General features: G+C 52.8%; 1 protein-coding gene across 1 annotated transcript; it reads right to left on the bottom strand.

Moving 5' to 3' along the window:
• Window positions 1-746: 746 nt before the first annotated feature.
• On the bottom strand, window positions 747-1,909 carry LOC149521111 (olfactory receptor 4E1-like). Its single transcript, XM_089774303.1, has one exon. It carries the CDS (start codon window positions 1,898-1,900, stop codon window positions 902-904), a length of 999 nt encoding a protein of 332 aa, XP_089630429.1. The 5' UTR covers window positions 1,901-1,909; the 3' UTR covers window positions 747-901.
• Between the last annotated feature and the right edge of the window lie 11,532 nt (window positions 1,910-13,441).

Raw genomic sequence — 13,441 nt, 5'->3', positions numbered from 1 at the left:
ATTTCACACCATTGCGGAATTCTCTGGCTTGTGTCACAGGGCAGCAGAAGCCAGAGAGGCATCAACATCCCAACCCCCCTTCCAAAGCAGGGCTTAGGATATTGGCTGGCAGAGATCCACACAGCTCCTCTGATCCTGATGGTGTTACTTCTGATTGACACCAGCGTGCAGGGCCGGGGGAAACAGCTGCGCTACACCCGAAGGAATTTCCAAAGAATCAGGCCATGGGGAGCAAGGTCAGAATCTGGGGCCCCGTGGACCTGGGGATTGGGCCCTCCCAGCTCCATGGCCCTGCCCTTCCTTACCCCATCTGAGGGCCTGGCCCCTGGAGTCTCTGAGCCAACTACAAATCGAGGCCAAATCTCCATTAACGGGCGATGCTTCTGAGGTCTCAGGTTGGGAACCTGGTGGGATTCAGGGCCCTGGTTCCGAGGGGCCCAAAGGGGATAGTGGAGTCACCTGCCTTTTCCATGCTTTTCTACTTTCCCCAAGGGTAGGGAGGAAGCAAAAAGGGGAATTAGAAAAGAGAAAGAGAACTAGACCTCCTATGGAAAACCTGAAAGTGAAATAAAAATCTACTTTAAAAATTGAAACAAAATGGATATTTTCATATTACTGAAAATTTCCAATCCATTAATTCATCCATCAATCAATCAATCAATCAATCAATCAGACCTTTGAAAAAGCCCTGACATAGCTCCCTTTTTGACCTATTTTTACAGGATACATTTATGGGAGAAAAACACTTTCAGTTAGTCCTGGCTGATGAATCCTGCAAAAGGTTGTGAGCCAAGGGCCAAGGAAAAACCATCGTCACTTCTGATACATGCAGCCCTATTGGGGATGGTGCTGGAAATCTGGGAGCATCCCCTGGAACACATCCCTTCCTGAGATCCGGGTTCTATTTCTCTTCCGCATCCACCTTTCTCCCCATGAGCTTTCTGAGCGCCTGTTTTATGTCCTCGTTCCTCAGGGAGTAGATGATGGGGTTGAGAAAGGGGGTGATAGCTGTGAAGAAAACCGACAAAACCTTGTCCTCAGAGAAGCTGATGGAAGGGCGGGAGTAAGTGAAGATGCAGTGACCCAGGAAGAGCGTCACCACCGTCAGGTGGGCAGCACAGGTGGAAAGGGCTTTGTGCCTCCCCTTGGAGAAGCGGTTTCTCAAGGAGACTAGAATGACACCGTAAGAACCCACCAGCACCATGAAGCAGACCACAGAGATGAGCCCTGAGTTGGAGATGATGAGCACTTCGATGATGTAGGTGTCAGTGCAGGCCAGCCTGATGAACAGTGGCACATCGCAGAAGAAGTTGTCTATCTCCCGGGGCCCACAATACGGCAGATTGATGGTCATGCCTGTCAGAGATAAGGAGTGCACGGTCCCTCCCAGCCATGCAGCACCGGCCAGCAGCGCGCAGACCTTGTGGTTCATGATGCTGAGGTAGTGCATTGGTTTACAGATGGCCACGTAGCGGTCGTAGGCCATGACAGTGAGAAGGAAGATCTCTGTGCAGGCAAAGAGGTGGAGAAATATCATCTGTGCCACGCAACCCCCAAAGGAGATGGTCTTCTCTTTCAAGAGGAAGTCGAACAGCATCTTGGGCACAGTGACCGAGGCATGGCACACGTCAATCAAGGAGAGGTTGGTGAGGAAGAAGTACATGGGCGTGTGAAGGCGCCGATCATAGACAACGGTGACCATAATAAGGATGTTCCCAGCCAAGGTCAGCAGGTAGATGGGTAGGAAGACCACAAAGAGGATCATTTGTGTCTGTGGGTTGGAGGAGAGTCCTAGAAGGATGAACTCAGTCACCATTGTGTGATTCGGGGTCACCATCTCTCTCATGTTTATTCCTAGAAGGGAGAGGAAATGGTTACAGAGATCATGTAGGATCCCCATTAAATAGTTTCAGAGCCATCCCTCTAGTGAGACTGCCTGTCTACTATTGAAGAAGACACCTGATGGAGAAGCCATGTAAATAGATTATGTAGGTTTGTGTATAATAAATAAACATGGTTATTTGATATCAAATGATGTCCCAGTGGTCTCTTCATATTTACAACACAGAGTTGGTTGACTGTTTTTGGAGGAATATCTTCTGCACTGAAAAATGCAGGTAAGGTAGACAGAAATTATTCATGAATGAGGGTCAAATTCAGTGAATTGTTTCCAATTTTTAAAAGAGACCAAAAAATCTAAATGTATGATTTTCCCATTTTTGAAGCAAATGTTTTATGTTTCAAAATGATGTTGCATTTAGAAATGTAGCTATATTTATTTAAAGCACCCAACAAAACAAAGCAAAACAAAACAAAAGCAATCCTAAAATGAAACATCCCCAAAATTCATGTTGGATTCAACAAAATATTGAGTTGATCCTGAAATATAATGTAGCTTTTTGTTTCCGTGGGAAAAAATCCATTTGGGGTCAAGTCAAGTTGAAAGTATTTTGCATTTTTCCATTTGGTCACCAACGGAAGATAGACATTATTCACTCCATAGTATCTATTTATTGATCCCATCCCATCAATATCTGATCACTTTGCGGGAGATTTTTCAAAGATACACAAATCATGTTGGACATTAATGGGTGTAAGGCTTCTAATTCACTTGAATGTGTGTTTGAATCCCTGTAGTGGCCTATCTGCATTTTCAGCATCTTTGTAAACCTGACCTCATGTACATCACTTTTGAAAATCTGCCCTTTATAAAATATAATGGGTCATACATCAGTCATGGTAGCAGCTTTCAAATACCTAAAAGGGTATTATAAGCAGGAGGGAGAAAAAATATTCTCCTTAGCCTCTGAGGCTAGGACAAGAAGCAATGGGCTTAAATTTCAGCAAGAGAGGCTTAGGTTGGACTTTAGGAAAAAATTCTACTTGTCAAGTTGGGTAAACGCTATCATAAATAGCTTAGAGAGGTTGTGGAATCTCCCTCATTGGAGATATTTAAGAGTAGGTTGGATAGGCATCTATCAGGGATGATTTAGATGGTACTTGGTCCTGCTCTGGGTGCAGAGAACTGGATTTGATGAGCCCCTCCAGGTCCCTTCCACTTCTAGAATTCCTTGAGTCTATATTTAGCATCTGTATGAGCCAGAATGTGGAAAAGGTTTAGGCACTGCAGTAAGCAAATATGCACCTACGGAGCTCTTTAAAATCACCTATGCACCTAATGCCTATGGGTTCCAATAGGAGTTGGGGACCAAGTGAAAAAACCCAAGTATCTCTCTTCCTCTTTAGACATCAGAATATCTTTAAACATCTGGCCCTGAATTCTTAAGAGCAACATTATCATGCAACCTATTAGGCTTTGTCAATACTGCCAACTGAGTGACAAAATTTTTGTCGTTTACCGGTACTTCACCACCATCCCCTCCAACGACAAGAGCTAGTGATGCCTTACAATTTATGTTTTCAATAGTCATTGCGGTCTCTTGATGGTCTCGTTAAATCTATACACGTACAATCATATTCAGAAACCTGTCCTCAGCCTCAGTGCCTTATTTTGGCACAGCGTTACAAAGGCTATGAAACGGGATTTGTTTTCTCAGGAAGTTTGAGACCTACTAAATTAAATTGCAAGGATTCGTCCCCATCCCTTACTCTATATATAATGCTAACCCTGTAGGATGATCTTCCCAACACACTTCAGATTAATACAGCTACAGCTGGGTGAGCTTTTGGGCTGAATTGATATTGGTGAAGAATGCAGCTGGTGTAAATCTAATATGGTGCAAAAGAGGAGTAGCGTGGCCTGTTGCTCTCCTCCTCAGCGGTACAGACTGACTTACAGGGAGACAGGAACATAAGGAGCTCCTGGTACGTGTCTTGTCTGGTCCAGCGTTGCCTCAGATCCTGCGCTCTATTGTTGTTCTCCAGATATATAACCTCTTCCATCTGCCTCAGCACAGCCTGCCTTGGGGACCTGGGCTGCCGCCGCTGGGACCCGCGATGTGCAACAGGGGCGCAAAGGGCCTCATTAGAGGTCCAAGTTCTTCCAGACACTCTCCCAGACTCACGGAGTGTCAGGCTTTCCTGCACCATGGTGGCTGGCGGGCGCGCTGAGGAAGGGGAACTCGGCTGCTCCTTTCCAAAGCCAGGGGAAAGTTTTGCCTCTTGGAAGCGTTTGGTGGTTTCGTTTGTCTTCCTCAGGAGCCCATCTCGGGGTCATGCTGGGACCTGCCCTCTGTGGAGAGAACTGGGTTAGCGGGTCAGAGGGGCAGGTGCATACTGGGAATGGAAGGCTAGTGAGAGAGAACGAGGCTCGAAGACGACTTCTGAGTGAACTCAAAAGCAAGTTTCTTTCACCCACAGAAGGTGGCCCAATATAAGCCATTACCTCACCTGCCTTGTGTCTATGGGCCTGACGTGGCCACAACAGCACTAAACACAGAGGGAAGGAGAGAGAGAGTGTGGCGACTAGTTGGGGTTCCCCCGATCCTGCAGCCCCGTAGCAACAAAACAGACTCTGCCAGCCAGTAGACTAGAGGAAGTTTATTGCTTCTCCAGGATACAGCACAGCATAGATGCGATGTGGTTTCAGGAGTCAGGGCCAGAATGCCTCAGACCCCTTGGATTACGGGATCCATCCTTATCCCTAGATCCTCAGCCCTCAGCTAAGGCCGTTTCCTTCATGTTTCCCAGCCAGAAATTCCCCTTTTCTGGAAACCCGCTGTTCATCTCTGTCTCCCTCCTATTGTCTCTCTCCCTGCCCTCAACCGGTGGGACAGGTTGGGTCCTTACCTCGGTGAGCTTAGGCAGACGTCCTGCTGGGCAGCGCTTACCGATACAGGCCACTCAGAGTCCAAACGCACTGTATGGCCTGCCCACTACATCACAGAGAGAGAGTCGGGAGTGTATGGGGAAGATAGATAGATAGATAGATAGATAGATAGATAGATAGATAGATAGATAGATAGATAGATTGTATATGCAGATGGATGAATGGATACAGGTTGGGCGTGTGGGGGTGGACAGACAGACAGGGATGTCATGCCACCAAAGTGGCAGGGGGAACAAGGCCTACCCACCGTTGACTGCTGGTTTCCAGTCCCAGGCACCCGGCAACCTCTATTCATGTCCCACGTTTCTTTCTGGAGCCAACCCTCACACAGGGATAGGGAGGAGAGGAAATCCGGGGAGTTCGTGGCAGTGGGTGTTTGTTCAGCAGCTAGCACATGGGGCCCCGGTCCGTGTCTAGGACTCCCGGGCACGGCCAGAGAACAAATAAGGAGACTGGGGGGGGGGGGGCAGCCACAGAGGTGAAGGGTGGAAAGTCTGTGTGAACCCAGCAGGTGCAGTTCGATATGGGATCGATTGGCCACTAGATGGCAGGCGACTACAGTCAATGGGGGATCTCCCAGGCTCCACCTGGTGCCGATGCCCCTTTCTCCTCAACCCAACTCCGCGAGGAGACTTTGGCAGTTCCAGCCTTATGGAGCGTGTAGCTGAAAGACAGCCCAGCCCCACTGCCTCAGGGCCCGCTCCCTGGTGGCTCTTAGCAGCAACTCCCCTGCTTGTCCCGGCAGCGCGCTGGGCACTAAGCTTCATTGTGCGCTCATGAGAAGCAAGTTCTCTGACTCAGTTTCCTCTGTAAAACTCGCCCCTCCCCCCGCCCTGCAACTCCGGGTGCAGAATCCTCTGCCCCGAGGGGTTGTGCAGCGCCAGGCAAACCCCGCAGGCAGTGGCGGGGGAAGAAGAGGAAGGAGTCGGCAATCCCGGGCAAACACGAATGTCTGGTGCCTTGGCTCTGCGGCCAGCAGGGCCAGTCGCGTGACTGGACGCCCTGCAGAGGTCCCTGGAGCCGCGCAGGGGAAAGCGGGGCCCCGCTGGGTCGGGGCACCGGGCCAGAGGCCTACGGGAAGTTTCTGGTCTCTGCTGGTCTCCGCTCCGGCTGACGTGATGGGGGGGGGGGGGGGTGTGACGTAGTGGGGGTACTTGCTGGGCTGTGGTGACCCCTGCTGTCTGGAGCAAGACCCAGCAGGGAAAACCTCGCTAGGCAGAGGTAAGGCCAAACTTGTTGAACCAGTGGCCAGACACCCCCCATGGAGAGGAACAAAGGAAGGTGGAATGCTGCCCTGACTGCGGGGGCAGGGCTGCAAGGGAATTTGGTTAGTTACTGTGGGAGAGCATGGAGGAGAGCCTAGGAGAAGGGGCTGGAGTTTAGGGGCCCAGTCTCCCCCATCTCAAGGGGGCCTGAGGCATCCTAGCCCAGCTCTGGGGCCAGACTACATCTGTGCTGTGCTGTATCCTGGAGAGGCAATAAACTTCCTCTATTCCACCGGCTGGTGAAGTCTGCTTGTGCCATTTCGGGGTGCAGGAGACGGGGAACCCCCAACGCGCCGTCACAGGGGGGGGGGGGTTGTAACCGCTGTGACGCTCGGGCGTTGGCAGATCCCGGGGGAAGAGCGGAGACCCGGGATCTCCAGAGGGTCTCCCTGGGGCACAGGCAATAGCAGAGCCTGGGAATGTTGGACTCGGCAGGACGCGCCGAGGGGCCGGGAGTCCGCCCGGGAAATGAGAAAGGCCCGAGTCTCCCAGCCCCGCTACTGCAGCACCCGCCAGAGGACCCGGGCCCCTTTACATCCTCCAGGACCTTAGGAGCTAGGGTCGAATTAACCGTCCGTGGGATCCAGGCACCGAATCGCATTGAACCGCTTTGAGCCGCCAGGGCCGGAGCAGCGATTCCCACCGAATCTGCACAGAGAGGAGAAATGTTCGCACCTCCGGGCTCACAATGAACATGGACACGCCCCCCCCCCCCCCGCAATCATCACCACGTGAGCCGAAGCCACTAACGCCAATTCAACGTATTTCCCTTCTACACAGCCGATTCCCAGGCAACCCCTAGACATGAATGGAGAGCTACGTGACGTCATTTCTCCTCATCTCCCCAGCGCTGAGAAAGCCCATCGGGACCCCCGCGCTGTGCCAGGCGCTGCACAAACACACCGGGAGGGGGAAGGAGACTCCTTCTGCCGCAGACTCCATGGCAGTGACTCGGTAGTTAAGGGAAGGCGTTTGTGTCTCTGATAAGGAGGGGAATATGCAAATGACGGTGATCGGAGCCTGCTTAAATCGGTGTCTCTCTCTCCCTAGGCTGCACCCGGAGAGACACCCCGCAGCCTCTGGTGTCTGTTCAGTTACCAGCCAGCCCTACCCCTTGCAACGGGAAAAATGGAATTTTGGGTCTGTTTAGTTTTCGCGGTGGCAGCTTTGCCAGGTATTTTCTAGCTAAAGACGCTGGAGAGGTGGGCGGATAATTTGTGTTTGCGATTTTGATTCTTATGTTTGTATCGTGTTTGTTCCCAGGTGCCCGGTCCCAGGTGCAGCTGGTGGAGTCCGGAGGGGATGTGAAGAAGCCCGGAGACTCTCTGCGCCTCTCCTGCAAAGCCTCCGGCTTCACCTTCAGCAGCTACGGGATGCACTGGGTCCGGCAGGCTCCCGGGAAGGGGCTGGAGTGGGTTGCTTATATAAACTACGATGGGAGTACTACACACTACCTTGATGCCGTGAAAGGCCGATTCACCATCTCCAGAGACAACTCCAACAACCTGCTGCACCTGCAAATGACCGGCCTGAAGCCCGAGGACACCGCCCGCTATTACTGTGCTAGACACACAGTGACATGAAACCTATTGACGCTCCTGCAAAAACCCAGGCTGCAGAACCCGCGGCCGCCACGTGGGGGCAGCAGGGACTCGAACAACTGGGCGCTGGGCACAGAACGGAGAAGGCGCCTCCAGACGAATAAAACACAAACCTGCCCCGGGGCTTTAACCCGTTCGCTGCCCAGCCACGTCCCCTGTTTGCACCCAAAGTCCCTCTGGGCCCGTGGAGGAGACGCCGCTCGCGCAGTGCTGGGAGCTGATTTATTCCTGGTCCGGAGGGAGACCCCCAGGTTTATCCTGGGACAGAATCTCCTGGTTCGTAGCGCGCCCTTATTCCCGGTGTCCGGTCCCAAGTGCTTTTGGGGGGGCGGGGCGAGGCGGGGTGAAAAATCCCGGAGTCTGTCTGCGCCTTGCCCGTGAATCCTCCGGTTCCTGCTCAGTAGCTCAGTAAGTGAAGAACCCCTGGTAGCAGAGATCTATGCTCAACCCAAAAGACTTTAGGAGACAGACCCTGGGCACGGACCAGGCTGGCTTGGTTGGTGCTCGTATCTCTCCTGCTTCTTCCTACATTTCTTCAGCTTTCGATTTCTAACCCTATCCCAGCCCCCTCCTGCCGCCCTGCGAGCGCGGAGCTGAGCGCAGCATCTTTTTTGTTTAAAGGGAAGACCTGTCTCCGAGGGGACATCGCCATATGCTGAGCTCCCCTTATATCCGGCTGGGAACCCGCATGCAAATCCCTGCCCGGGGCTGCCTGGTTAAATACCAGCCCCTGGTTCTAGGAGACTCAGTCTCTGCCCAGACACAGACCTGCCCGGCCCTGCCCGCGGGGGAGTTTCCCTCAGTGCCCGGGAACGAGAATGGAACCTCTGCTGCTTTTCCTCGCCCTGCTCGCCGCCCCCAGCTGTGAGTGTCCGTGGGGCAGGTGGGGGGAATTCAGGCAGAACCGCACATCAGTTCTGTGGCTGATTCTCTCTTCCCAGCTGGTCCAGTCCGGCCCGGGCCAAGGATGGTGAAGCCCGGAGAGATTCTCGCCCTGACCCGCGCTGTCTCGGATGTCTCGGTCTCCATCCCTCACAGGAGCAGCGGCTGGGACTGGTTCCGCCAGCCTGCCGGAAAGGGGCTGGAGTGGGTGGGAGGGGTTCATGACGGGGCCACAGCCACTTATGCCGCAGAGTCTTTCCAAAGCCGGGTCACCTTCTCCGCAGACACCGCCCGGAACCAGGTCTCGCTGCAGCTCCACGCACTGACAGCGGGAGACAGCGCCCCCTAGTGCTGTGCCAATAAAACAGACACAGCGCCAGGGCCTGTCCGGAAAACAGGAAGCGGTTTCCCCCCACACACAGTGAGGGCCCTTTGAAAGCTCCGGCTCGGGCTGGGCACAGAACGTATTTCACAGGGGGGAGTGAATACAGAGACATTCCCAGGGGACAGGTGGGCCAAAGGTTTTTAGCCAGACAGGCCCGATTGGCCCTGGGACAGCGCAGTCAGTGGGTCCCTGTCCCCTTCCCTCTTACCGAGCCGCAAACCTCCTCCCGCCCAGAGAAACCTCGAGCGCCACCTCTCTATCAGAGAACCCTCTAGTAGACCACAGCCCCAACCCGCAATTGCTTCTCCATCCTCCTTCTCCAGTGTCCGCTTCAGGAGCAGAAATGCCATTTGGGCTGGAAAATACTTTTGTCAGCAAAGCGTCGTCAGACACCACCTTCCCCGGGCGGACACTGTCCGGCATGTGAGCCGGGGCCATTGCTCCCAGGGCCCGGCAGAGCAGACACTGGCTGGCGGTGGAAGGGGAGAGGAGCAGGGACAGTTCCAGACACGCTGTCTGCGGAAGGCAACAGAGACAAACCCACCAGCCAATGGCCCCCAAGGCGCGGTAATCCTGCCATTTGCCTGCCATTTGGACTCTGAATTCCAGGGGGCTTCTTTGAAATCTTCACAAAAGCCGCAGGAGAACGGGGCAGTTTCTCTTTTCCAAATTTTCCTTCATTCCTAAGAAGGCTCCGTTGTGCGCTGACATTTGGCTGAGAATGTCAAAGGCCTTTGAGAATAGTGACTGTCAAAAAGTGATTGCAATTGAGTTTGGGCTTCTAAATACCTTTGGCAGTTGCACACTTTGCCGGCTTGAATTCACTGTCGGGGCAGAGTGGTAGGGAGAGATCCCCACGTGTAGACAGAGCTCACACCCTTTCTTCATTTATAGACATGTTAGGAAGCGAGCATGTAAATCCCCTCCTCGCCAACAGACCTGTTATTCCTACGCTTTGCGTCATGTCCCTTGACCAGGTATGAATCCATGAAAGGACCTTCCCTCTCGTCCCAGAACTCACTTTACTTGAGAGGTACAAACACACAGAAAGGTGTAATGTCCCTGTGTCACTGCTCTGCTCTGCACACGCTGGGACACGCAGGGGAATGTGACTCTGCTTTGTACCACAAACCGCTCCCTACCTAGAGATCTGCCCCTGTTATACCCGCTAGGTGCAATCCGCATGCAAAGCCCCGCCCCGGAGCTTCCTGTGTAAATTTCAGACCCTTGGGCTAGGAGCCTCAGTCTTTGCCCAGACACAGACCGGTCCGGCTCTGCCCGCTGGGGAGTTTCCCTTAGTGCACGAAAGCGATAATGAAATTTCTGTGGCTTTTCCTTTCCCTATTCTCGGACCCCGGCTGTGTGTGTGTTGGGGAGCGGGAGGATGGGGCCAGAGATTCATGGGCTGGCTCATTTCTACTATAGTCTCGTTTTCTTTTTCCCAAGTGTCCTTTCGAAGGTGCAGCTGGTCGCGTCCGGCCCGAGACAAGTGAAAACCGGAGAGACCCTCATCCTGAGCTACGCTGTCTCCCGGGTCTCTGTGACCACCGACTAGCAGCAGCTATTTATGGGAGGGGGTCCGGCAGCCCCCCGGGACCGGTCTGGAGTGGGTAGCTTGGGTATATCTACACAATGGGAACAAGTGGTTTGCGGGTCTGTCCAAAGCCGGACCAGCCTCTCTATAGACACGGCCCAGAAACAGGCCTCCCTCGCAGCTGCAGACACCGCCCCCTGTTACTGCGCCAGACACAGTGACACAGAGCGCAGCGGGCCTGGTGCAAAAGAGAAGGCCTGTTGTCTGGAGTCACTGGGGCCTGGTCACAGTCCGTCTGCATCAGAAGCGGGAGAGACACTGGCAGGGGATGGGGGCGAGGTATAGAAGGGGGAAAGGAGGTAAAATCCCTTGACTGCTACCTCAGCTCCTTGTGACACACACCGAGCTCAGGTCTCCCTGGGGAGGTCAATCAGACAAGCAGCCCAGCCCCCTTACCCTCACTCTGGGCAGCGATTACAGAGCCCTGCTGGGCACTCACGGCAGAGCGCAGCTCTGCCTTCCTGTAGCCAGACATGAACCCTATCTTGTTCTCCCCCTGCCCCCCAGCAAGAGAAAGGCAGTCAGCCTTTGATGCCCTGGGATCGCAGGTGTGCTGCCTGTTCCTGACTCTACCATAAACGGAAACCAGACAGTAAATGGGCTAGCTGACGACTGGGGGCCTCCCGTTGCCCTGATGGCTAGTACCAGTAATTGACACGCCTGCACTGTCCCAGGAGAGGAATCTTCGCCCATCACATACTAGAGGTGCCCATTGTCTGCATTTTCCCAGGTGTGAATTATGCTTTGCACCCTTCCTGGGAAACTTGGTGTTCAAAGCCATTTTTCCTAATTGACCACTAGAGACCAGGAAGAAGCCTCCGTGACCCAAGGGGTACAAAGAGGGGTTTAGTTGCCCACCCCATTTGAGCTCCAATCACCTACACCTGTTGGCAGGTATTGATTGTCTCCCGAGGTCCGTGGGATGCCCAACCTTGCCCTACTTCTTCCTGAAGGATTGAGAGAAAGATGCTGACCACCCAAGTCTGGAACACGGGTAAGAATTATACCTGCAATGTGTTTCTTTATGTGTACAGTTTAATTGTTACTATGTTATAAATTTAGTTACTTTATTATAGTTTCTTAAGTCAAACTGTTTCACTTCTATTGTAAAACTGCCTTTGGTAAGGTGAGTTAGCTATAAACTGCAGAACCCAATTAACTCGTCAAACAAACGGCAGGGAGTCTTTGTATCTACCTGTAAACTGCAATAAACACTTAACTTCTATTAGAACAGCCCTTTACTTCTATGTAAACTCCGGTATCTTGTTAAGCAGTCAATCACACTTAGGAAAACTTTCTCCTTGATTGAAGCACTCCCAGTGGCTATTTTGTTTCAATGAAGACCTGCGGTCAGCAATTATCCAATCAGACCGCAGAAAAATGATTAGTTTGTTAATCAAAGGTGCAGCAGCCATTTTGCAAAATTCATAAATTGAGGGGCCATTTTTAAAGCCCCAGAAATCATTTCCTGTCAATCAAATCACTGCGGTTTGCTTTTGGACCACTGTCTCAATTATAGTAAAAACAAGTTGGTGCCCTCATTCAAAGTTTTTAATACCTTTCTTTCTCCTACAAATAAGCAAGGGCTGTCAAGTTTCTGACTTGAACCCGTGCTGCTGTACCGGAACCAAACACAAACAAAAAGAACTCCAGCTGGTCATAAGGGACAGATATAGGGAGAGCTGGGCATTTGGATTGTGTTGCCTCCAGGGGACAGATCCATGGGGCATCTCTCAGCCTTCCCTAGGCTGCCCACTGTGACGGGACCTCATATCCTAGCAGTTAAAATCTGAGGTGTAATAAGTTCCCCCTGTAAACTTTGGGGCGGCTAGACCTGTTGGCTGCCCGCCGCAGGGACCCCAATCCTAGCAGTCAAAGACACAGACATAAAGCTTCTTTGGGGCACCTGTCAACCTTCTCCAGGTTGCCCCCTGCGAAGGGACCCAGGTCCTAGCAGTTGAAGTCTCGGGTGTATAACACACACACACCACTCACTGCCCTACCACCGGCTGACACTTCCTCCCGGCCAGCTCCACCAGCTCCAGCTCACGAGGAGGAAAAAAATTCTGACCTAAACCTTAATAGGGAAAAGAGAGCAAAATAGTTCCTACGCTCACTAATGGGACAGAGCCACATGGGGGCAGCAAAGCGTCACGTTTGCGCTCGAAGCTGGAATCTCCGTTTATTCCCGTCACCTTCAAAACGGGGGTGTCAGCCCCGGGGCTGGAGCCGAGATCCTGGTGCCAGTTCCAGGTTACAACCCTGCTCCGCCCACCCAACTTCACCCACCTCCCCTGAATGCAATGAAAGCGCTCGGAGCCCATTTAAAGTGACACAAACCCCCCTGCGAGCCTGTGGTTATGCGGAAATCAGCAGCGGAGCCCTCTAGAAACGGAGCCCCTTGTCCCGAGGGAGTGTCAGGCTCTGATTTGCTAAGATCTCTAGGGGATCTGGGCGCCAAGACCCCTCTTAATAAGGCAACAGAGACACCTAACCGCCCACCTACCTACCTACTGTGCCTCCCCTCCATCATCAATAACCAATAAATGTTGAGGTTGGGACGCATCAGGGATAACTGTTTCGGGTTTTGGAACAGGGAATGGAGCGGAATAACTGGAGCCCCAGGGCCCAAAACTTGATTTCTTCGGTGTCTGGTTTGTTTACACGAATAATGAGACAGACAGGAGCGGGGTGAGAGAGTTTAATTCACTCTGGGCTTTTGTGTCTTCCTCCTTTGCAGCAACCGAGCAAAGCTCGTGGGAGGGCGGGGAGAGAGACACAGACAGACCCACTATTGTCTCTCCAGGAGGGGCACAGGGAGGCCTTTTCATCGGCTCCTTCTCGCCCCTCCCCCGGGCGCCCCCTCCTTATGCAAATCTCCTCTCCGAGCCCTGGGCTGAAGTAGCCTCCCCGGGGGCGCCCGCA

The sequence above is a fragment of the Pelodiscus sinensis genome, chromosome 30 (assembly GCF_052426305.1).
Source record: "Pelodiscus sinensis isolate ZL-2025 chromosome 30, ASM5242630v1, whole genome shotgun sequence".
Taxonomy (NCBI): Eukaryota; Metazoa; Chordata; order Testudines; family Trionychidae; genus Pelodiscus; species Pelodiscus sinensis.
The sequence above is the reverse complement of the archived record's forward strand: the minus strand, read 5'-3'. Positions and strand labels throughout refer to the sequence as shown.